Source organism: Alternaria conjuncta, assembly GCF_024043145.1.
Source record: "Alternaria conjuncta strain BMP 0040 chromosome Unknown scaffold_26, whole genome shotgun sequence".
Classification (NCBI taxonomy): domain Eukaryota; kingdom Fungi; phylum Ascomycota; class Dothideomycetes; order Pleosporales; family Pleosporaceae; genus Alternaria; species Alternaria conjuncta.
Window position 1 is genome coordinate 106,363 of NW_026250115.1, and position 22,801 is coordinate 129,163.

A 22,801-nucleotide genomic window follows, 5' to 3' on the forward strand; every position below is an offset into this window, starting at 1 on the left:
CCGTGCTTTCAACCCGTCAGGCGGTATGTCATGTCCATCAAACATGTCGGACAATCGCATCTGGGATGCGCATCGCCACCACAACCTGATCGACGACTCGCGGGCGATTTCAGAGCTCAGCGACGTTCCTGGTCAACCAGAAGTACGACAAAACGCGAAGTAGTAAGATGAGATGGGCCAACACGCACCGGTCAGTCACAAGACGTGTCGGGCAACAGGAGTCAGACAGGTAGCATCCTCTCATCGGCGCATGCTGGGGTACTACATGCACAGGGCGAAATCAGCTTGGAGGAAAGGAGTTTTACATTCTTGGAGCGTTTTGTGTTTTTGGGCGGATATGTATTATTATAATCTATTTCGATGATCCATGCGCATCATTGCTGGGACCATAGAGCCCCAGAGCGAGTCAATTAATTCTGTAATCACCTTACAACACTGTCTATACCGCGCTTCTCCGCTTTGACGTCTTTTTATTACACCTGTCCAAGCTGTCATGTAGACTTGGTTGCGCCGCCTGTAAGCCGCGCGCGTGACATGTCTACCAGTACCTACTCTCGACCTCTAATCCCTCGTTACCCAAAAGTTACTCGCACCCACGCCAGACGTGAAACGAAGGGAGACGATCACCATATCTTCACCGGAAGTCCGTTTCATGCCCACACTTCCCAACAAGGCAGTTTACCAAACAAGTGTAGATTGCAGTGTTGGCATGTTCCGGACTCGTTTTGCTCGTCCGCCCGCTACTTGCCGTGGTAGCAGGGTCAGGCGCTCCGCAACTTGGCATGCCCTTGTCCCTGTGACCGGAACCCTCGCATTGCGGGCTCTTCAGCTACGTCATCAACATTGTTCGCCAGGGCGCGCTGGTGTCGCATAACTTCATTCATATCCTGCGAAGAAACGGACGAAGCGCATCATTATACCGCGTCGCATCACGTAGATCCCAGACCCTCACTGTACCCAGCACAACGGAACGAGCGACCATCCCTTGCACAAACCCTGCCTCGCCGCAGCCACGCCACGCATAACCTCCTGCCCACGCCGCAGCCACACAGCCCGCCATGGCGCCCCCAAACACGCCCTTCGTCTACCTCCTCTGGCACCTCTACCTCGAGCCCATCTTCGCCCTCGGCGGCACATACCACCTCCACTGGGCGCCCGCCGAATACTTCACCTTCATGCCGTCCACATCAGCGTACCACCCCGACTCGCAGATCGCGTACGACCAGCTCGCATCCGCATACCTCTTCTTCGCCTTCACAGAGGGCGTGTTGATGCGCGTTGTGAAAGATCGGAAGACGTGGTGGTGGATTGTGCTGGGGCTGATACTGTGTGATTTGGGTCATTGCTATGCGGCTTGGTGTGAGATGGGGACGAGGGGGGTGTTGGATTTGGGGAGCTGGAGCCAGAAGGATGTTGTTACTAATTCGCTGAATGTGCTGCCGGTGCTTGTGAGGGCGGCGTATTTGGTGGGGCTTGGTGTGCCTGGGGAGGGGGCGGAGAGTAGGAAGGAGATTGAGGGTAGGAAGGCTCCGAAGAAGGCTTCGAGAAAGGCTTGATCTGAGATGTGATTTCACTACTATTGATATGTATATATGTTGCGGTTTGATCTGGTTGTATGCAGTATGTCATAGTCAGCCCAAAGCAGCCTGCATACTGGAGTCAAGATTCTTGCTTGATACGTTCCTCACACGATGCATGCACGTTCGGCTCTATGAACTAAGAGCTAGCGATGCGGTCTTCAGGTGTTCGTGTAGTCGACAAGTTCGGGTTGTCAAGGAAATATCATGTTGGCGCATATACCGCGGCCGAGACAGGCCGTGGCAGGGTGAGGCGAAGTTTGTGTCGGTCCCAGATAGCATGATATCTCGATATATACGTGAGACGCTCTATGCGGTCAGAGCTTCAAGGCCTGCAGCATACACGCAATTTCTCCAATCTTCTCGTCTATTCCACGCGCGCGTTCCGCACGGCTGATTCGTCAAGTCTCTGCAGACGGCATGCATGGAAAATATAGCAGCATGTGGGGGGGAGTGAGCCGCGGGAGGGCCACGCTGCAGGTCAACATCGAATTCTGCGCGCACTATCGGATTCTTTGAAATGCCATGACGGCGCACTAGCCTTGGAGTCGCTCTCAACACTTTCCCACCAACCCCCATCGAGATGGGAGCCTTTACGTGAAGGTTGCAAACTGCGCGGGCTGCACAGACGGCGACTGGCTTCGGGAGATTCAGCGCGCAGGACGGAGGCAGGCTATGGTCCATGGCCCCAACGGTTGCACGAGCCGGCGTGTGTCTAATTGGCGGGCGGGGCACAGTGATGCGCGACTAAATGGGGAAGCTCCCGCAGCTGTCAGGTTAGCAGAGCAGGCGCCGGCACAGTCTGACGACGGTCTTCCGTGCAACTTGCGTAAAGATGACCGTCGTCGAGTCAAGGCCTTCGCTGATTGCAGTGCGACGGTGGAGAGGCCCACCAAACGCGCTGTGCGTGCCGGTGTGGCCGTACGTCATACCGCGGGGCTGAAATCTTGCAATTTGCGGCCATGGACACGAAAGTATCAAGTACGCCCCTTGCCGTAAGCCGCACGCCTCATCCAGGAACAGCAGCCAGATATCCTGAATTTGCCCAACCCCCAGCCCAGCACGCCGGCAGCACTTTCTTGCTTGGGACCCGACTGACACGCGTAACTAAAGGCGTGGCTTCCCTACTACCTGCTTCATCACGATCGATCGAAGCTGCCGGAAATTTCACTGCGCGCGCCCACCGCCTCTATAACTTCACCTCGTCTGCCCCAAGCCATTGCGCAGGACCCGCTTCTCCCGCCTATATCTGATTGCCATTTCTCCACCATTTCTACAACCTCAATCTCTGACCAGCGGGCGCCCACGCCAGACTGCTGCCCAACATGACCACCCACGTCGTCTCCCTGTAGGTACCGCTTTTCACTTGTCAGCCTGAATCAACCTGTAGATAGCGCACTATGATTCCAATCTGCACCGCGTTCGCCCTTTAACAGCGCTAGTTTCCTCCCGTATACCGTCGACTTCCACGAGTCCAAGTCCAACCCCCCAAGCCCGCCAGACGCCGCTCCCCCGAAGCTGAGCGAGACCGCCCGCGAGTCCTCCGCTACTAGCATAGCCAAATCGCGGCCCGTCAGCAAGAATGCAGCTGAGGAGCAGACCCCGAGCCTCCTTAAGCGGGCGCCGCCGACACACATCCAGCTGCCCAAGACGCCCATGCGTATGACGGAGCATGAGGACTTCTTCACGCCCGGCCAGCCCAGCGCGGCCACGCACTTCCCCAAGCCAGCAGACCCCCGGGGCCTGGTACGTAGCGATGCCCATGTCCCCGAATGGGGTACTACCGGTCTCTTCTTCAACCAGCCCATGTCCAGGGCCGAGCCAGCGCCTCCCGACACCATCCTCGAATACGCAAAGGCGCAGGAGCGGGCGCAGGCCCAGAAGGAGCGCATGAAGGGCTCTCACGCCGGTAAGCCTACGACGGACCCGCGGTGGGCCACCGAGTACTCCGTCGTGCCAGCTGTCCAGGGCAACGGCGGCCTGACCAACGCGCTGCGCTGTGCCGTGGACAACAAATGTATTAGTGACACCATCACTGTCGGCTTGATCGGATTCCCCACAGACAGCTTGAACGAGGAGAAGAAGACGGAGATCTACGAGAAGCTCGAGGAGGAGCAGGACGCGCTCACCGTCTTCGTCAGCGATAAGGACTTCGATGGCCACTATGCACACTACTGCAAGACCATCCTGTGGCCAGTCTTCCACTACATCATCCCCGACCACCCCAAGAGCAAGGCTTTCCTCGACCACTCATGGGTCTTCTACGTCAAGGTCAACCAGGCCTTTGCCGACAAGGTCGTCAAGAACTACAAGCGCGGGGACGTCATCTGGATCCACGACTACCACCTGTGCCTGGTCCCACAGATGATCCGCGAGAAGCTTCCAGATGCACAGATCGGCTTCTTCCTCCACACTGCGTTCCCCTCCTCCGAGGTCTTCCGCTGCTTGGCCGCGCGGAAGGAGCTGCTCAACGGCATGCTTGGGGCGAACCTAGTCGCTTTCCAGACACCAGAGTATTCCCACCACTTCCTGCAGACGTGCAGTCGAATTCTCTCCGTCGAGGCTACTGAGGACGGTGTCCAACTTGAGAACCGCTTCGTCAACGTACACTCGTCGCCTATCGGCATTGATCCTCGCGCTCTCGCCCTGGCCCGCGAGGAACCCGAGGTGCTAGAGTGGATTCAGACCATGCAGAAGCGGTACGAGGGCAAGAAGGTCATCGTTGCTCGCGACAAGCTCGACAACATCCGTGGTGTCAGGCAGAAGCTGTTAGCGTTCGAGTTGTTCCTCAACAAGAACCCCGAGTGGAAAGACAAGGTTGTTATGATTCAAGTCGCCACATCTACCACCGAAGACACCGAACTCGCTGCAACCGTCTCCGAGATCGTCACTCGTATCGACGCGGTTCATTCAACCTTGACGCACAACCCTCTCGTTTTCCTGAGGCAGGATATCGCATTCTCGCAATATCTCGCGCTTCTTTCCATTGCCGATGCCCTCGCAATTACCAGTCTTCGTGAAGGCATGAACCTTACTTGCCACGAATTCGTCATCTGCCAGGATGGTCGCGCGAGTCCAAAGAAGCACGGTCCTGTTATCCTCAGTGAGTTCACCGGAAGTGCTTCAGTCTTCCAAGGTGCCGACCTGGCTGTGAACCCCTGGGACTACAACAGCATCGCACAAGCGTTCAAGGTCGCCTTGGAGATGACTGATTCCGAAAAGGAACGCAGATATACCAAGTTGCGCGATACGGTTATGCACCAGACTGGCGACTTCTGGGTTAACAACCTCAGCTGCCATCTCTCAAAGGTCCACGAGGAGCAGTTCAAGCGCGACACCATGTCCATTCCCCGTCTTTCGTCCAGCAATCTTGCGCGTACCTACCAGGCATCTCAGCGACGACTCTTTGTACTCGACTACGAAGGCACCCTCGCATCCTACGGATCTGTTAACAACACCGTCCTGGCGAACACCGAGCGTGTCATTGTCGTGCTGAACGACCTTGTTGCTGATGACAAGAATGATGTTTACGTCATGACTGGACGTACTGTTCGAGAGACTGAGCTCATCTTTAACCGCGTGCGAGGTCTCGGTCTCATCGCGGAGAATGGTTGCTTCTTGCGCGAGCCCAGCGCGAAAGAGTGGATACAATTCCCCGACGAAGAGAAGACTGTGAAGTGGAAAGACTCCGTCAAACCCATCTTGCAGTACTACCTCGAGCGTGTCGAGGGTAGTTGGGTTGAAGAGCGCCACTGCTCCATGATCTTCCACTACAGAGCGCCCAACGACAAGGATGATTCCGCAAGCCGGCATGCTGGTGACTGCGCCAACCACATTAACGATGCATGCGAGCAGCAGCGCATAAAGGCGGTTCCCACCAAGGACTCAGTCGTCATCGAGCCAATCGACTTTGACAAGGCTTCTGCTTCACAATACATCTTCAGCAAGTACCCTGAGAAGGGACGACCTGACTTTGTGTTCGCGGCTGGAAACGACCGAAGTGACGAGGGTGTGTTCCGCTGGGCAGAGCAGCTGAAGGAGGAATGGAAGGTTCCCAATGTTCAGACCGTCACCGTCGGTGATCGCAACTCAATCGCCATGTCGACATTGCCCAACGGCGCAACCGGTAAGTTCGCATTCTTGAATTTTCAACAAGACTCCACTAACACATCCCGCAGGTCTTCTCGGCGCCCTGAGCAAACTCGCGAAGAACCCTCGCACGCCTTGAAACGATGAAACACCTCTAACGAGTGAGCGAAGATGAAACCATCGACGGGATATGTCTAGCGCATTTCGATACCCTCCTTACGACCTGATGATTGGTAATGGTAACGAAAGCACGGGGAACTTACTTTGGAATGAAGGGATTGCGAAAGGGATGTTACGCACGAATGAATGTCAAGCATGGGTGGAGTCCGGTTGGTCTTTTCCTATGATAGATCTTTTCTACTCTCAATACGGAACCTAGAATCTTCTTCATGCTAGTATTGCTAAGATATGTACAGTGATGATGTGATAGTGCTGTGGAGTCTATCAATCTCATCAATACGTGACCGACTAACGACAATCGAGGCATGTGTGAAGGGCTACTGTGGCTCACGCCGCATCTGGCGTATCTTTGGACATGCACAAACAGCGATCCCGTTGGCGTCGCGTCAGTGCGAAGTTGAGATAAAGTATGCCAGCCTCCAACTGCACAGACGCGGCTGTGTAATGTCGCTCCTTAGCTTCGACGAAACACAACTTGGACAAGACTTAGGCACAACATAGCACACAAACACTTCATAAGTTGAATGATGACACTGCTTTATTCATTCAGACAGCAATGGCAGTCCACGCTGCAAACAAAAAGATATGTACCACGAAAGATATTTAGAAGCGAATTAACAAGGCATCAAGAAGGGTATCGCTTAAATCAAAAAGAATCATCCATCATCAAAAAACCCCAAGCCCATCAACCAAACCCCTCTCCTTCCTCCCTTTCTCCCAGTCTCACAGCACTCTAAGCAAAGTTGCCACCAGCAGTCTTCTTACTATCCGCCGCAATACTAACGCCCTTGACCACAATCTCCTTACCGCCCTCACTCGTAATCTTAACATCGACGCTATCCGCGCCAAACCCAGCCGGGTTCTCGAAGAAGTTGTACGGCTTACGCGTAGTCGGCTGCCAGGTCTTGCCAGAGTCGGTGGAGACTTCGAGTTTGGAGACGGCGACGTTGGAGTTCATGACTTGCATGCTGAACCAGAATTTGGAGGTGCCGGATTTGTTCTTGAGGACGATGGGGGTGGTGATGCCGCAGGGGACGGGGGTCCAGTCGACGTTGATTATGCCCTTGGAGGGTTCTGCCAGTTTGGCGAAGCCGTCGGGGTAGAGGTCGAGGTGGTTGGGGCCGCAGCTGTGGGGTGGGGTTAGTGTGTGTTCATTGTGGGAATTTGTCAAGGGAGGTTGCTTACCCTGGGCATTGGTCGGTGACCATGGCGGTGATTTTGTTACCGTTGGGGCCGGTTACGCTGACGCACACACCGCAGGCGTTGCCGTTGTCCCAGTTGGAGTCGGAGAGCGCGGTGCCGTAGAGACCGGCGGGGATGGTGTAGCCGACGAAAGAGCACATTCCGCCTTCGGTGTTTCCGCCGTAGAAAGTGGCTTCGCCGCGCTTGGAGGCGGCAGATGAGACGGCAGCCTTGTCAGCGGGAGTCGCGGCTTGAGATGCGGCAGGAGCTGGAGCCTTGGACTCGGAGGCAGGCACTGCGGCAGCGCTGGATGACTGCGCGGCAGCGTAGGACTTTGATGCTTCACTCTGGGGAATGGGAGTGTAGGCAAGCGAGCTGTAGTCTAGCTTGGTGGTCGGGAGAACGCTCATGGTAGGGTATGAGGGCGAGCCGGAAGATCCTGCAGGCTTGAAGAGAGCAGAGGTAGTGGCGTTGCCATAAGGAGCACCGGTTGGGCGAACGGTGACGGTGGTGAGGATCTCCTTGGTGCTGGTGGATGTGACATCTTCGACAGCGTCGGGAGTAGCAGAGCCAGCACCGGGGGTGACAGTGACATAAACCTTCTCGTAGGTGGTAGTGTAGACAGTGCTCCTGGATGAGCAAGCGCCAGACTTGCTAGCGGTGGCGTCGGCGACATCCACGGGCTTTGCAGTCTCGTACACTGTTTCAGTTGCAGTTGTGGTGACAGTCTGCTGGGAGCAGACGGACTCAGCAACAGCGAGACCCGCGATGGGGAGAAGAGAGAAGAAGGTGGACTTCATGGTGTCTGATGATTGTTTGATGGAGTGACGGAAGATGGAATTCGAACGACGACTTGTTGGAAAAGACTGTGTAGGATCGTATCAACGAGTCCAAGTAATGAATGGCAGCAGCTCAGCGGCTTGCAAAAAAAGATGGAAGTTCGACTTCGTGTTGAGAGAGTTACCAGAAGCTTGAAGCTCTACGAAAGGGCGTCCCCGCCCTACATAAAGGCCTCGAACAACGCTTACATCTCATTTTACTTGACTAACCCAACGCAGCGCCACGCAGTAAACTAACATGTGGAAATTTGCGCTCGGGAGGAATGCGAATAAGCTCATCTCTTGATCACCAATTCCGTTGTCTCGACCCACCGAACGTAGCGGGAAAATGCCGGCCAGGTACCCACGCGCTTCTCGCCTTTTTCTAGTCCAGCCCCAGTGATATGCATCCGTTGATTGACGGGAGTTTGGGGTTGAGCAAGTCAGAGTCCGTTTCAGAAAATGCTTGTGTCAATGCTTGGTATGATGAGTTGGGGGCATTGTGAGTCGTGTGGCGCTAAGGCGTAGGATGCGCTAAAAGGCGATCAAACATGCGTGAGATGAGAAGACGGGAACACGCAGTTTTTGAAATTCGCTGCCGGGAACCGGATTTTGAAAGTAGAACACCGCAAGCGACGTTGTACAACTGCTTGTTTCGCAGTCGCAGCATGATGCGTAGTTTAGCAGTAACGCCGCGAGCGTGTTGTGTGGCTATGCGATACTAATTCGGGAACCAAAGCGTTTCAAGGAAACCGATTTGTGGCACTTCGGGACTTTGTCGGCCGTGTAGTACAGTCGCGTGGTAACTACTAGTGAGTCTAGAACCAGTGTATATATTACACGAAATACCGAGCGTAGTCCGGTGATGGTCCGGTGGATATTGTTGACTCGGTAGACGCCCGCAACATCGTCGACGAACCTGCTACATGATCCCGCATTCTCCACGTTGCGCCTAGATGGAACCCGATCCGTAGACTGTTGACCATATCAGAACTGTGAGTCCATAAACGGAAGTAAGGATGCGTAGATGTGGATCCGAAGTCTTCCCCATACAAGTACAACAGGCTAGAGCATACAACAACAGCCCCGCGATGGCGTCGGTGATACTCCTACTATCAATCTAAATATCGGCTCCTTCTAGAGAGATTGTTCGCTGAGAAATCGCTTGCATTCGGGTGTAGCCAGAATTGTCGTAGTCGCGGTGAAAGCACACACGTCGAAGTCTCCGCTTGGACCAGGGCCATGCCAACCAGAACCGCTGCGATGTCGCGACATCTTGGTCTTCCCAAATAATACGAGAGTAGTATCTTCCTGGTCATCTGTGACCTGTATGATGAACCAATTGCGCTTGAGCGCGTTCTCGCCTTGCTTGGTCGCCGAGTAAAGTTGTGGACGGCGTAATCTAGCAACTAATGACAGGCTGCCGTCATCTGGACGTTCATTCCACAACGATGCAGAAGTTGTTCATTCCCGGTCCATCTCGGATCTTCCTTTTCTCGGCCGTCCTAGCCTTGGGCTCATTTGTCAAGGTAAACAAGTAGTAGCACAGCTTTGAAGTGTTTTTGCTGAATCTCATCGTAAAACCTAGATCGCCCATGATTCCCAGAAACAGATCTTCGTCGAGATAGCGTGAGTTGTCGACGCACGGTAGAGGTAGAACAAAGAATAGAGCTGGCAACACAGAATGGGCCGCCTCCGTCCATGCAACGCCCTTTCTCAAGAACTTAGTGATGCGTTTGAGCATCTCGCCTCGACCAACTGCATCCGGAACATAGTTGAGTACGAGAGATAGGGAGATAATATCGAAGCGCTCATCGTCGCATGTAGGAAGTGTTCGCTCCATGAAATCCTGCTTTTCGATGCCTGGCCCTTGACTGTTCAGATCGATCCTCGTCATGTCGATGACGCTTGCGTACTTGGAGATCTCGTTCTTGGTTGACAAAGCTCCAACTTCGAGACATCTGAGTTCGGCGTCGCCAGCCCTACGACGATCCCGTGCTTTGGGGTCCAAAACCTTGGATTGCTGGAGCCAGTCGACTAACAGCTTGCTAGAATCACCACCCCTGTCTTTCGCCTGACCTTGCTTGCTTGCAGCCTGATACATCTTGATGCCTCCATTCTTTTCGATAGCTCGCGCGATCTCTTCTGCCGAGCTCACATCCCCTTTCTTCAAGGCTGCTGCATGCTCCTTTTGTAGTCGGTGATGGGTGCGAATGATAGTCCTGGAGCGCTCCGATGTCATCCGCTCTTTTGGCTTGCTGACGGGTGGTCGACCATGCGACAGAGTCTTTTGGCGCTTTTTGACGGCCATGACGATTTTGATGTTGCAGTCACATGGCTGAGGTAAGGTGATGGATGAGCGACGCCGAGAGCTCAGATGCAAGGATTTGGCGCTAGCGTGTTAGCGTGCTTTCTTCCCACACTCGACTTGTAGCCGGAGCAAAAACCACAACTTTTCGATTGCGACTCTCGACACTAACTCCAGGACCACCACAACCGCCAAAATGGGACCCAAGGCCGTATCCAAGAGTACGTCAACGCAAACACCGCAACCGCGAAATCGAGGACGAGCATAAATGTCGCAAAGTGGCACCGGACCGCGGCAGCAGCCTGTGGAAAAAGGGAACTTTGCGAATGCGCCTCGATCAGCGACCCTCCCATTGCGCTCATCGCTAACATTATTGACAGCCCCTACCAAGACTGGCAAGCAGGCCAATGCTGCTGCCAAAGCGGCCCTCCGCGGCGTAAGCCTCCCTTGATCCTCTTGAGTCGTGTCAGAAACATACCTCTGACGGGCTGTACTTCTCGTGTGATGGGCACAATTAACGAGATGACAGTCGTATGCGAACAAGAAGCGCGCGATCAGGAAGAACACCAGCTTCCACCGGTATGCCCGACTCCAAGACTGCGAGATGTTGCCTGCTAACGCGTCGCAGCCCCAAGACCCTCGAGCTGTCCCGCGCCGGCAAGTACCCTCGCAAGTCGGTCCCCCATGCCCCCCGCATGGACGCCGAGAAGGTTCTCATCCACCCTCTCAACACCGAGTCGGCCATGAAGAAGATTGAGGAGAACAACACCCTCGTCTTCATCTGCAACGTCAAGGCCAACAAGCGCCAAATCGCCGCCGCCCTCAAGAAGCAGTACGACGTCAGCTGCGTCAAGATCAACACCCTGATCCGCCCCGACGGCTCAAAGAAGGCTTTCTGCCGCCTTACCGCCGATGTCGACGCTCTCGACATTGCGGCCACCAAGCTCGCCATCGTTTAAAGAGGTGGTCTCTGTATAAGGGAAGGCATGGTCATGATAGGGTCTGGTTATACCCGGCAATGGAAAAAGCGATGTGATATGCATGGCGGGCGTTCATGGGATAAACGTAGTCACGGTGACTCGAATGAATCAGATTTCCACATGACGCCAAGTTGGACTTGGTCCTCAACAAGTTTTACATTTCCGTGCTGTGACATCGTTCTTTCCTGAATTGTGATTCCTGGACATGCAACATAGCTTGATCTTTCGATTACAGAAAGATTCGAATAACCATGGAAGTTTGCTCGGTAGGAGAGATCAATGCAATGCTGGACTCAGCAACGTCCACCATGTACCTCATATCTCCGTTACCAATGACATGCACCCAACGCTTCCCGCCATGCAGTGTTGTACAGATCATCAAGTCTCATTATCATACACTCCCGTCTCACCCCTCCCCTCTCTTCTCTTGTACCCCATCTATCCCCTCAACCTCTCCAACTCCCTCAGCACAACCATATTCGCATCCAAGAACCGATCCACACACTGCCGCATGCACGGCTCCTCGTACTTGTCCAATTTGCCCGCCTTTACGGTGCCCGCGGGGATGCATTTGCGGAAACATGTGTCGGTGAGGGAGTGTATCGCTATTTGGAGGAGTTGAGTTAGCGAATGGGTACTTATGGGAGTGGGACATGGGAAGGCGGGAAGGAAGGGCTTTGGGTGGAGGGTGTGATGGTCGAGGGCGTTTGTATCCACAGAGGGAGGTGGTAGAGGCAAAGTGCATAGACTCAATTCGTCGCAAGAGAGCTTTTAAAGGGATAAAAAGACGTACAAGATTGAATCCTAGCCTTCTGTCCCTCATTCATAGCGAATTGCTGCAGTTCCTGCTTGTCGCGGTCGGACAGCTTGCTCAAGTCGGCATTGCCGAAACCGCCACCACCTAGGGAGTCCATCTTTTCTTCTTTGTGTGTATGTGTAGTCGCGAGACGGCGCCGACGTGTATTCTGAGGTTATGCGGGTGGAGGACGGAGAGGGTCGTGGCTGGTTGCAAGTGCGGGCTGTAGTTTTTGTCTGGATTGACGTACTTGAAGCTTTGCGCATCGGAGGTTCCGCCGCGGATGGGGCCGATGGGGGTTAGTCAGCCTTGGGGAAGACGGACACACTCAAGATTTGGGTTTGCCAGACTTCCTTAGTTCTCTAGATATGGTATTGCATTCTATATACTCTCTCTTTTCCAGTATCCAAAGTGTCAGATTGACAAAAGGTCCGGTGTCATGAATGGAAGGAACAACAAAACACTACCTGGGCAGCGTCATCCTTAGAACATGCTCCCGAACAACTTGTTTTCCATCTTCACTTCTTCGCACTACCCGGGTCTCATTGTATACATCAACACCCTCCGCAATTTCCTCTTCGCTCGCTGCAGACGCCGTGGTACCAGCAACGTAAAACAGGAAATACGGCCAGTTCTCGTCTTCCATCCCCTTGAACACTCTCACCTTGGAGATGGACTTGTTACCTCCCAACCGCCTCTTATGCTGCATAAGGAAGTAGCCAGCCCATCGCCCAACAGGGCTTCCCAACAGAGCTTTCCCAGCGTCCGTCTCCATGCTAAAATCGGTTCCTGGCCAGGGCTCCGGCACCTCCCCCTTCGGTGGCGACAGCGTACGCCGGGCACGCTTAACGTGTTGACGCGTCTCTGGATTCATGATCTGCATAACGAATAGATACCTGATGTTCTGGAACTCTCGCGGGTTGGTATGAACGCGATTCCAGACCGCCCACGCCATATCCGAGACACTGCGTATCGCAGGCAAGGCATCGGCAGGGGGGTCTTCATACCATATATTCCTTGCATTTCTTGCGGGAGAGAAGAGCTCGTTTCCGTATATCGCGCCTGCCTGTGGGTTGGCGCCAATATTGAATATTGCGCCTGTATTCCGATATTCCTTGCCGCAGACCTCGTACCGTTGATCCTCTAATTCCGGCATTTTGCCGTTTTCGTCCTTCTTCACGGCTGGACCGTTGGCATGCTCGATTTGGAAACAATGGTTTGGACCACCCTGGCGCATGCTCTTGGTTCCGATGGCTAGTTCGTCAAAGGCTGTCTTCATGTAGGGGTCGTCAAAGTCACATGCTTCGTCTGCTGACTTCGCGAGCTCCTCAGTCGCATCGTTGTAACCCCATTCACGTAGCTTGGCGACGAGGTCCCCGTCGAATGGACTTTCAGCAGTGGTGCCTAGGCCGTAGAGAGCCGCGGCTTGAGCGTCGCTGGAACTCATGCCTTGGAGGAGCTTGGCGCCACGGGCCACAGCCAGTGTCCATAGGTCACCAGTGGCGGTTCTGACTGGGTCAGTTCCGGTAGCGGAGTGGAGTTTGTTGTTGAAGGTGGTATTGGTTGTCAAGATGAGGGTAGTGTTAGAAATACCAGCCGGGGGAACAATAGCCACAATATAAGTTGCGGAAAGCAGTAACAGCCCCATCGAGCGTGGCGTGAGATACGATGCGCGCATCTTCAGTTAGTTGGAAGGGGGTTTGAATAGTTGGGGATAGGAGTCGAGACCGGTGAGTCTATGCAGGATATCGAGTAAAGTTGAGAGAGCAAACGCAGCCAGTAAGTGAGCGGTGGAGCGGCGGAGTCCAGTTTGGCCTCCATTCGCACTAACACTCAAGAAGCATATTCGAACCCATTCAAACCATTCACTGCGCCTTGGTCACATGATTCCCAAATTCTGTTCTGCACACTTGCACGCCCAGATTTCAACTGCTACACAGCCCTCACCTCTCTTCTCAAGAAGCATACTACGAGACTGGTGACCTTGAACTTACTTGGTGCTATGCTATATAATATTTCATATTGAGAACAACCCTCCAAATGCACAAGAACGCCATGCCTATTACCACCCGGATATCAAACTTTTACTAAACAAACACATTACCAGACAACTATTGTCATTCCGACATCGTCATGATATCCATACTTTCGTTCCTAAGCCCCAATCATCTCTTTGGGCAGGCATGCAAAAACAGTGCTGATGATAGCCATAATAGTGCTGACGACAATCAACACCCAGTTCATCGTCTTCTCCCCACTGGATATCTCTTTTCCAAACAATTTCAAGTGAAACGCCAAGGGTAGGATGATGCAAATGCTAAAGCAGGCGACACTGCCGAGGAGTGTCATGATGCGGTCGAATGAAGGAAATACGATTGCGATGATAACGAAGATGACGATGGTAACGATGCGAAGGGTGATCTTGAGCGCTCCTCGAGTGAGTCCGCTCATGCCGTCGATGGACGAGGACATGGCCAGAGAGCGCGTGTCCAGACCGAAGAGAACTTCCAACGTGCTGACGATGGGGCGTGCGTTGAGCGGGATCTTGGTCAACGGAATGATGGCAATGCAGATGGCGATGAAAACGGAGATGCCTTGAGGGAAGCCTTTGGTGAGGAAGATGTTGCTCGTCACTTCCTCTTTGACACCGTCTCCGAACATGAGGATACCAGCGCAGGCCATACCGACATCGATCAAGTAGGTGAAGATGTAGGTGACATTGACGGCCTTCCTGTACTTGTATGGGTGTCGCATGTCGCGGTAGATGTTTGGGAAAACAGAGTGGCCACCCCAAGGAGACATGAGTAGACCAATCGAGAGTGGCACGGTCATCCAGTTGTCGGGGAACAGGTATTGAGTCATGGGCTGGCGGATGGAGCCGGGAGCGTCGGGTTTGGCAAGTCCATCGACCCATATAGCGAGGGTGACTATTTCGTGTTAGCTGACGTATATGAAGCATGTAGTTGTGAACTCACTTCCGAAGCAAGACATTACACCCAGAATAGATGTGAATGACAGAAAGCGGAGGGGTAGGAAGCTCAATGGTATCAAGATCAGCCCACAGACAATCTTCCATTGGAAAACGTCCCAACCGGGGATGAGAGCGTCCATGCTGTCAGCGAAAAGCACGACCAGTGCTACGCATGCTGCTAGCAACTCCAAAGAGAATAGAATACTGGTGGCTACCCGCGCTTTTGTTCCAAAAGAGACGTACGCAAGATCAGCAAAGGTGATAAGGGAACCATCGACATCAAGGCACTTAGCAAGTAGCTTTGCAGTGTAGCCGGTTACTATGGCAGACCACGCTAGGAAAACCATGCCTATCAGCCATCCAGAGTACTTGAGCGCAAGTGGCAATGTGAGCAGTCCAACGCCGACCAGAACGTTGACGGAGTTGAAGATTGTCTGGGGAAGTGTGGATTGGCCAACGACCACGTTTATGATGTGTCCGTCCTCTTCGACTTGCTTGACCAGAAGTGGCTCTCGTTCCTGTTCTGGCTCCCCAACGCCCTTCATCTGTTGCTCTGTGAAGAGTCGGCCGGCATGGCGCATGGACGACTCGTTGACGCGCGAACTCAGACTGCCGTATCCCGTGCCATAGCTCGCGCCGAAGGGTGACGATAGCGAAGGTTCGATCTGGAAGATGCTCGACCCTCTCCCTCGCAGGCGCTGTTCGACGCCGTTGGGCAGCAGCTGGCTCCGCTCGGTCGCGCCATTCTCCTCGTCTGTGATGGCATTGTCGGATGCGCGTCTTCCCTCGTTCTGGAAGGCCTGTCGCAGGGCGGATCGCTGGTCGGGTACTGGTGTGGGCAGTCCGCTGCGCGAGAAGTCTGATTCCTCTGTGTCGTCGCCTTCGTCGTCTGTCTCGACACGGAAGGAAGGGCGCACGGGGGTGATCTCGAAGAAGCCGGCTGCACGCTGCCACGATCGCGCAAAGTTGTTTATGCTGTTGACGCCTCCAACTTCGCCCAGCGCGCTAATCTGCTGTCCTACGGAAGACCTGCCTTCTGTTAGCTGCGGTGTCACGCGAGCGGCGCGATATGCTCACCTCCGCCTGCGCAGCTCTCCCGCGGTGCCCGTCCACCTCCCGGCGTTGCTCTCTCCACTGGGCCGCCTCGAGAGCTCGTCCCACTGCACATGGCTCTCCGTGTCCGAGTCGATGGATGGGCGGTTGGAGTCGTATGCGCTCCAGGCGGATGGCTGCTTCCCTCTGTTATCCATGGTGAGTATGTCAGGGCGTCACGACAGATGGAGCAGGCGCGACCAAGAAGAACGTATGGGGCAGGACAGGCGATATATCGTCTAAAACTGTTGATTCAAACCCTGCAGGGAGGCGGGAGCTACTTGAGTCGATAGCTGGCTATCGTCGGGATGAGATTGCGCCTGGTGGATTGCGGGTGATAGCCGCTATCCATGACCGTCCTGATTATATAAAAAAGCGCCGAGCGAGACACTTCTGCCATAGAAAGACGCAGAAAGTCAAGATGGCTATCACGAGGGATTCATGCGGCCCCGCCGGTCTGCCGTCATAGCTGCCCCCAGCCGGAGCTACCCAAGGCACGCGCTGATAACGGGTTACTGCACATGCGCTGCTGCTGCTCTCCATGCCCGCCGCCCGCTGAGTGGCCGTGCAAGCGAGCCTATGTCAGCGCCCAGTCGACTGCCCTACCGTGACTGTGCTGCCTTACGGGCACAGTCAGGGACAAATAAATTCACATAAGCCGAGTGGGCTGCCGTTTGCCTCTCCTGAAGACTTTCGCATTCACGTAGCCAAGGCGCGCAGTAGTCACAGGCCGCGCTCTCCACCCTCCTCCCGCCGCCAGTCGGCAGCTACGTCGCTTGTTCTTGCCCCTCGCCGAACAAGAAAATCTCTCGACCCCACCAACACCACTACCTCACCTCGACACCACCGCCGCGACCATGTCGTCCGGGAAGAATGAGCAGCCCAATGAGGCTGAGAAGAACATCGAGATCTGGAAGGTCAAGAAGCTAATCAAGCGCCTCGAAGCAGCCCGCGGAAATGGCACATCCATGATTTCCCTCATCATCCGTATGTGACACCTGACGACCTAGCAAAATGCCGCAGACTGACCATGTGCAGCGCCCAAGGATCAGGTTTCACGTGCCGCGAAGATGTTGGCTGAAGAATTCGTGAGTACCAGGACACCCTGCGCCGGCGCCGTCACTAATTTTCCAGGGTACCGCCTCCAACATCAAGTCGCGCGTCAACCGTCTCTCCGTCCTGTCGGCCATTACCTCGACCCAGCAGCGCCTCAAGCTCTACTCAAAGGTCCCGCCCAATGGCCTCGTTGTCTACTGCGGTGAAATTATCACCGCGGAAGGCAAGGAGCGCAAGATCAACATCGACTTCGAGCCCTTCAAGCCTATCAACACGTCGCTATACCTTTGCGACAACAAATTCCACACCGAGGCCCTGAGCGAACTGCTAGAGTCGGATCAGAAGTTTGGCTTCATCATCATGGACGGAAACGGTGCGCTCTTTGGCACTCTGTCTGGAAACACGCGTGAGATTGTCCACAAGTGAGTGCGACCAATACCTTTTAGCATACAGCTCACTAATCGGTGCAGGTTCTCCGTCGATCTCCCCAAGAAGCACGGCCGTGGTGGTCAATCCGCTCTGCGTTTCGCCCGTCTTCGTGAAGAGAAGCGCCACAACTACGTCCGCAAGGTCGCCGAACTGGCTGTACAGAACTTCATCACCGCCGACAAGGTCAACGTAGCCGGTATCATTCTCGCTGGTTCCGCCGACTTCAAGAACGACCTTAACCAATCCGATCTCTTCGATAACCGTCTGCAGTCCAAGGTCATCAAGGTCGTCGATGTGTCCTACGGAGGCGAGAACGGTTTCAACCAGGCCATCGAGTTGGCTGGCGAGACCCTCAGCAACGTCAAGTTCATTCAGGAGAAGAAGCTCATCAACGAGTACTTTGACCACATCTCCAAGGACTCCGGCAAGGTCTGCTACGGTATCGACGACACCCTGAAGGCTCTGGAGGCTGGTGCTGCTGAGACTCTGATCGTCTTTGAGAACCTGGAGATTACTCGCTGGGTTCTCAAGAGCTCTGCGGGCGCGGAAATCATCCTCCACACCACCAAGCAGCAAGAAGAGGACCGAAGCATATTCATGGACAAGGAAACCGGCCAAGAGATGGAAGTCATCGATCAAGGCTCCATGCTTGAGTGGCTCGCCGAGAAGTACCGCGACTTTGGTGCCAACCTGGAGTTTGTTTCCGACCGTTCATCCGAGGGCAACCAGTTCGTCAAGGGCTTTGGTGGTATCGGCGCCATCCTCCGTTATGCGCTCAACTTTGAGCAACTGCAAGACTTCGACGAAGATGAAGATGAATTCTACGATGATTGACGGTTGTGCGCCCTCGCTGACTGCGAGGTAGCGTCCCCACTCGCTTCGAGTGACGGAACGTCCGCTACCTGCGCGAAAAGTCAAAAAGACGTGTCCGAGATCAAGGCCGGAGTAGTCGAAGCAACGACACTTCGCCTTTCCAGATTGTAAGATGGGAGTGCCTATGGAGGGTTTGCAATGTACGACTAGTATCCGTCCCCCAGCAACCATTGACTAATTTTTACAAGGTCGACCAGCACCATTCTTACCACGACCCGCTCTCGCTTGCATGGAGAGGCAGCAGCCTCATACAGGCTCGACCTCTTCAAAACTCGGTCTGAGAAGCTCTAACTTAGCTACAATAAGGACTAGAAAGCATAGGGATCCAGAAGGGTGGCTACCGTCAATTGTCGATTGCGAACCTCTTGAAAAGTAGTCCTTTACGGAAGAAGGACAGGCAGATTGCTCGCCCAATATGCGTCAGCTTGTCGCTCGCTCTACTCCAGCTGAATATAAAATTGATTTGAAAATGAGATTGAATGTTCGTAGTGATGCGCGTGACGTTCTGTGCTTTGTACATGGCCCCACCCTTTCGATCAATTTCAAGACAAACATTAGGGCGCAACACGCCCCATGGGGATGACAAGTTAGTCTTTGCTTTTACTAGCGCCGATACCGGGTTCCGACGTCATTCCGATATTCAGTGATTTATCTGTGTACATACGCAACATCTCAGAAGCCACGCACAAACATGGCAGATGAAAAGAGACCGATCGTGGCCTTCTTAGGTCCTGAGGGCAGCTACACACATCAAGTGAGTCAAATTATAAGAGCATGATAGCCATGATTGGGTTCCCCCACTCAAATCTAGCCATCAGCTTGAACAGACAATGTCACAGGTTCAATCTTTCGTCACAACCACTTTTCCGTATATCATTCCTTCCGTCACAAACAATAGATGACAAAAGTTTCCCTCTCTCCCCCATTAAGATCAACCCTCACAGCCAACCCCCACATCCCCATCCTAACACCACCCCCACAGGCCGCCCTCTCCGCCTTCCCCCCAGCATCACCAACAACGCCACCAGTAACCCTCACCCCCTCCATAACAATCGAAGACGTTTTCTCCGCCGTCCAATCCGGCATCGCATACCGCGGCGTCGTCCCCTTTGAAAACAGCTCAAACGGCAGCGTAGTCTTTACCCTCGACCTCTTCGCCGACCTAAACAACAAGTATCCTGATATTCTTGTTACGGGAGAGGCGTATGTGGCTGTTAAGCACTGTTTGTTGGGGTATTCGAATGCTTCAAGTACCGGCGAAAGAGATGGAGATGGAAGAAATGGCAAAGACTTCTCGCACATCAAGAAACTGTACTCGCACCCACAGGCTTGGGGCCAGTGTAAGAACTTTCTGGCCAAGTACCTCAAGACGGCTGAGAGGCACGACGTGAGTTCCACGAGCAAAGCCGCGGAAATCGCGAGTCAAGATAAAACCGGCGAGTCCGCCGCCTTATCTAGTGAAATCGCCGCAGAGCTCTTCAGACTGGACGTGCTGGCCAAGGAGATCAACGATAAAAAGGGTAACAGCACCAGATTCTTCGTCATACGCCGGAAAGACGATGATGGGGGCGTAGAGACGACAACCGCGCCGAATTCCAGAACTACTATTAGGACGCCATCAACCAGCTCTAACAACGCAAACACCTGGAAATCACTCATCACCTTCACCATCGAGCATTCGAATCCTGGTGCGCTGGCGAATTGTCTGACGGTGTTTTCACGTCATGGGATTAACCTCACGAGTATAAATACGAGGCCGAGTGGAGTAAGGAATTGGCATTATGTTTTCTTTGTCGAGTTCAAGGGGAGGAAGACGGATGGTGGTGGGGAAGACGGGGATGGGGATGGGGATGGAGATGGAGATGTGGATAAAGCGCTGGGAGAGCTGGATAAGGTGTGTAGGGGGTGGAGGTGGTTGGGGAGTTGGGAGAATAGGCTTGTGGATGAGGGGGAGACAGGGGGAGAGTGAGGCGGTGATGATTAGGTGGAGGGTGGCGGGGAGGAGGGATGTGGGTCTAAGAAGCGACGTTTTGGAGATGTAAAGTATCATTCAGATCACATTCGCATCTCAACGCTCTACGATGGGTGGAATTGCTCTCTCATGATTTCTTTGGTGGACTATTTCACCACCCACCGAGGCTATGACTCAGCGTACGTACGGGTTTTCTTTTTGAATCCCCCGGCACGATGCTGTTCGCCAATGCATCCTCGCAGTCACCACATAGCGCGACAACCACCTACTTTGTCCGGTCAGGAATAGGTTCCTTGGGCGCCCTCCACTCCTTGACAAAAGGCAAGAAGTCAGGCTGACCCGGAATGTATTTCCTTAGCACCTCCGGAACGACGAAGCCCTCGGGTGTCTGGTAGTTCTCAAGGATACAGCAGAGAGTTCGCTCAGTCGCGCACACTGTAACACACAAATTAGTTTTCATGATTCCCTTCTCAAGCGAGAAGATGGGGTGTCGGGAGTAACTTACGAGTACCGTTAAGCGCATGAACGTACTCCTTCCTCGTAGCGTTCAACTTCTTAATTCCATGTCTAATCTCCAGTTCGCGCGTCTGGTAGTCGGTGCAGTTGGAAATGGAAACAAGCTCCTTGTACTCTCCACCACCTGTGACAGGGAACCAGGCCTCAAGATCGCGCTTCATGGAAGCAGCGTTGTTCAGCGCACCAGAAACGATGGCAACAACCTGGTAAGGCAGACCTAAGCTCTGGTAGAACTCCTCAGAGTTGGCTAGCATCTCGTCGAAAGCTTCCCAAGACTTCTCGGGGTTTGTGAGGAGGAACTGCTCAACCTTTTCGAACTGGTGTATCCGGAAGATTCCCCATGCGTCTTTGCCGTGCGAGCCAGCTTCTTTCCGGAAGTTTGTGGAGTATCCGGCGTACTTTATGGGTAGCTCCTTGTCGTGTAGCCACTCCTCGGAGTGAAGGGCGGAGATGGGTTGTTCTGAGGTGGCGATGAGGTACTTGTCGGTCTCTGGCTTGTCCTTGCTCTCGGTGACCTTGTATAGCTCCTCGTCGAAATCGGAGAGTTGTGCGGTCTTGGCCATCTGGTCGCGGAGCATGAAGAAGGGCGGTTGGTTGGGTGTGAAGCCTTTGCTGAACTGGGGAATGATTATGTCAGTATAGCGTTCTGTAGAACTCGGTGCTTTGCGCGCTTACCAGGAACTCAAGACCGTAGTTGATGAGCGCTTGGTTGAGGAAGACACCGTATCCAGTCAGGCAGTATCCTCTGTGCCCAACAATCTTGGTGCCTCTCTCCGGGTCGTATCCATTCAACCGCGCAAGTACACCGTGATGTGGGATGCCATCTGCCTTGAACTCTGCTTTCCGGTCCGCAGGAGCCCATGTCTTCTGAACCGCGTTGTTGTCCTCGCTATCGCTGACTGGAACGTCCTTGTACACGTAGTTTCCGACCGTCTTCGTCTTTGTGAGCAGCTTGGCCAGTTTCTCCGCAGCTTCAGCCTCCTTCTCCTTCTTCTCGGCCTCCAGCTTCTTCTTCTCCTCGAGCAGCTCGGAGGCGTCTTCCTTGGCCTTCTTCTTGGCGCCGATATTCTTCTGAACCGCGTTTATCTTGGAGCCGAATTGGGTGGCATCGTATTGTGTGCGACGGTGGTCTGTAGCCGGTGTAAGTTCTAGTGACCTTCCCGGCAAGACTTTTGGAGTCGCTCTTGCCTTCAAAGTCTGCGATGATCTCGTCGACAATCTCTACGGGCGCGCATCGCTTCTTCTGGGACTCGCGGATTTTCTGGTCGCAGTATTAGCATGGCAACAACATTCAATGTCGCGCAAGAACGAGTCGGGGAGTACATACGTCGGGCTCGCCGCCGCGCTCCTTGATGAAGTCGTTTCTGTATAGACACAGACGTCAGCCCATATCTCTTCATTTCCCCAACGCAACATCCAATCTCGCCCTCTCCATGTCTACTCCCCCAATTCCAGCCCCTCCAAGCCCAACTTCAGCGCGTGCGCATCCAAGCAACCCCCACTTTCTCCTCGCGCAAAAAAAAAAGAGGCAACGTACATATCGAGCATCCTTTCCGTCTCTCAGCTTGCGTATCACAAGCAGAATTCCGTCGTGTGTGGTGTGAGTAGACTCGTATCGAGAGATGTTCAAAACGCGGGACTCATCAGTGTCCCGCACCTTACTCAAACAGCGACAGGGATTAGATTGAGCGACCCGCACTAGAACGAATCAGGACGAGTCTGTTCAGAACGCTTGGCGTTTTCTGCTTTGGCTGGGATACCACGCGGATTGAAAGTGCTGCACTCGATGGGCGGGATGCGAAACTGCCCTATTGGGAAGGTAGAAATGAATGACGTATGCACCGGTGATGTGACAACATTTGTGCATTTCAAAGATGGATTATATCTCCCAAGCCCAGGTTTACAGGAAAGCATCGCAGGCAAAACACATCTTGCAGAGTATCAAAGCTCAAACTGCCGAAT

General features: G+C 53.8%; 11 protein-coding genes across 11 annotated transcripts; 5 read left to right on the top strand and 6 right to left on the bottom strand.

Moving 5' to 3' along the window:
• Positions 1–1,058: 1,058 nt before the first annotated feature.
• On the top strand, positions 1,059–1,556 carry J4E85_010771 (uncharacterized protein; the record flags this gene model as incomplete). The annotated part of the gene is made up of 1 exon (XM_051474976.1): positions 1,059–1,556. The coding sequence occupies one exon, from the start codon at positions 1,059–1,061 to the stop codon at positions 1,554–1,556; it is 498 nt and encodes a 165-aa protein (XP_051321193.1).
• Positions 1,557–2,902: 1,346 nt separating this feature from the next.
• J4E85_010772 (uncharacterized protein) lies at positions 2,903–5,805 on the top strand (the record flags this gene model as incomplete). The annotated part of the gene is made up of 3 exons (XM_051474977.1): positions 2,903–2,925; positions 3,014–5,703; positions 5,756–5,805. The coding sequence occupies 3 exons, from the start codon at positions 2,903–2,905 to the stop codon at positions 5,803–5,805; spliced, it is 2,763 nt and encodes a 920-aa protein (XP_051321194.1).
• Positions 5,806–6,579: 774 nt separating this feature from the next.
• On the bottom strand, positions 6,580–7,828 carry J4E85_010773 (uncharacterized protein; the record flags this gene model as incomplete). The annotated part of the gene is made up of 2 exons (XM_051474978.1): positions 6,580–6,973; positions 7,032–7,828. The coding sequence occupies 2 exons, from the start codon at positions 7,826–7,828 to the stop codon at positions 6,580–6,582; spliced, it is 1,191 nt and encodes a 396-aa protein (XP_051321195.1).
• Positions 7,829–9,284: 1,456 nt separating this feature from the next.
• Positions 9,285–10,157, bottom strand: J4E85_010774 (uncharacterized protein; the record flags this gene model as incomplete). The annotated part of the gene is made up of 1 exon (XM_051474979.1): positions 9,285–10,157. One exon carries the CDS (start codon positions 10,155–10,157, stop codon positions 9,285–9,287), a length of 873 nt encoding a protein of 290 aa, XP_051321196.1.
• A 193-nt stretch (positions 10,158–10,350) lies between these two features.
• Positions 10,351–11,113, top strand: 60S (60s acidic ribosomal protein P2; the record flags this gene model as incomplete). Its single annotated transcript, XM_051474980.1, has 4 exons — positions 10,351–10,375; positions 10,535–10,590; positions 10,684–10,733; positions 10,783–11,113. 4 exons carry the CDS (start codon positions 10,351–10,353, stop codon positions 11,111–11,113), a joined length of 462 nt encoding a protein of 153 aa, XP_051321197.1.
• A 459-nt stretch (positions 11,114–11,572) lies between these two features.
• On the bottom strand, positions 11,573–12,048 carry J4E85_010776 (uncharacterized protein; the record flags this gene model as incomplete). The annotated part of the gene is made up of 2 exons (XM_051474981.1): positions 11,573–11,739; positions 11,928–12,048. The coding sequence occupies 2 exons, from the start codon at positions 12,046–12,048 to the stop codon at positions 11,573–11,575; spliced, it is 288 nt and encodes a 95-aa protein (XP_051321198.1).
• A 345-nt stretch (positions 12,049–12,393) lies between these two features.
• J4E85_010777 (uncharacterized protein) lies at positions 12,394–13,608 on the bottom strand (the record flags this gene model as incomplete). Its single annotated transcript, XM_051474982.1, has 1 exon — positions 12,394–13,608. One exon carries the CDS (start codon positions 13,606–13,608, stop codon positions 12,394–12,396), a length of 1,215 nt encoding a protein of 404 aa, XP_051321199.1.
• A 476-nt stretch (positions 13,609–14,084) lies between these two features.
• Positions 14,085–16,151, bottom strand: J4E85_010778 (uncharacterized protein; the record flags this gene model as incomplete). Its single annotated transcript, XM_051474983.1, has 3 exons — positions 14,085–14,857; positions 14,906–15,930; positions 15,979–16,151. 3 exons carry the CDS (start codon positions 16,149–16,151, stop codon positions 14,085–14,087), a joined length of 1,971 nt encoding a protein of 656 aa, XP_051321200.1.
• A 699-nt stretch (positions 16,152–16,850) lies between these two features.
• On the top strand, positions 16,851–18,312 carry SU2 (Eukaryotic peptide chain release factor subunit 1; the record flags this gene model as incomplete). Its single annotated transcript, XM_051474984.1, has 4 exons — positions 16,851–16,980; positions 17,032–17,081; positions 17,128–17,471; positions 17,520–18,312. The coding sequence occupies 4 exons, from the start codon at positions 16,851–16,853 to the stop codon at positions 18,310–18,312; spliced, it is 1,317 nt and encodes a 438-aa protein (XP_051321201.1).
• A 730-nt stretch (positions 18,313–19,042) lies between these two features.
• J4E85_010780 (uncharacterized protein) lies at positions 19,043–20,085 on the top strand (the record flags this gene model as incomplete). The annotated part of the gene is made up of 3 exons (XM_051474985.1): positions 19,043–19,105; positions 19,334–19,871; positions 20,027–20,085. 3 exons carry the CDS (start codon positions 19,043–19,045, stop codon positions 20,083–20,085), a joined length of 660 nt encoding a protein of 219 aa, XP_051321202.1.
• Positions 20,086–20,588: 503 nt separating this feature from the next.
• J4E85_010781 (uncharacterized protein) lies at positions 20,589–22,387 on the bottom strand (the record flags this gene model as incomplete). The annotated part of the gene is made up of 6 exons (XM_051474986.1): positions 20,589–20,758; positions 20,829–21,456; positions 21,515–21,969; positions 22,028–22,100; positions 22,167–22,203; positions 22,377–22,387. The coding sequence occupies 6 exons, from the start codon at positions 22,385–22,387 to the stop codon at positions 20,589–20,591; spliced, it is 1,374 nt and encodes a 457-aa protein (XP_051321203.1).
• Positions 22,388–22,801: the final 414 nt, after the last annotated feature.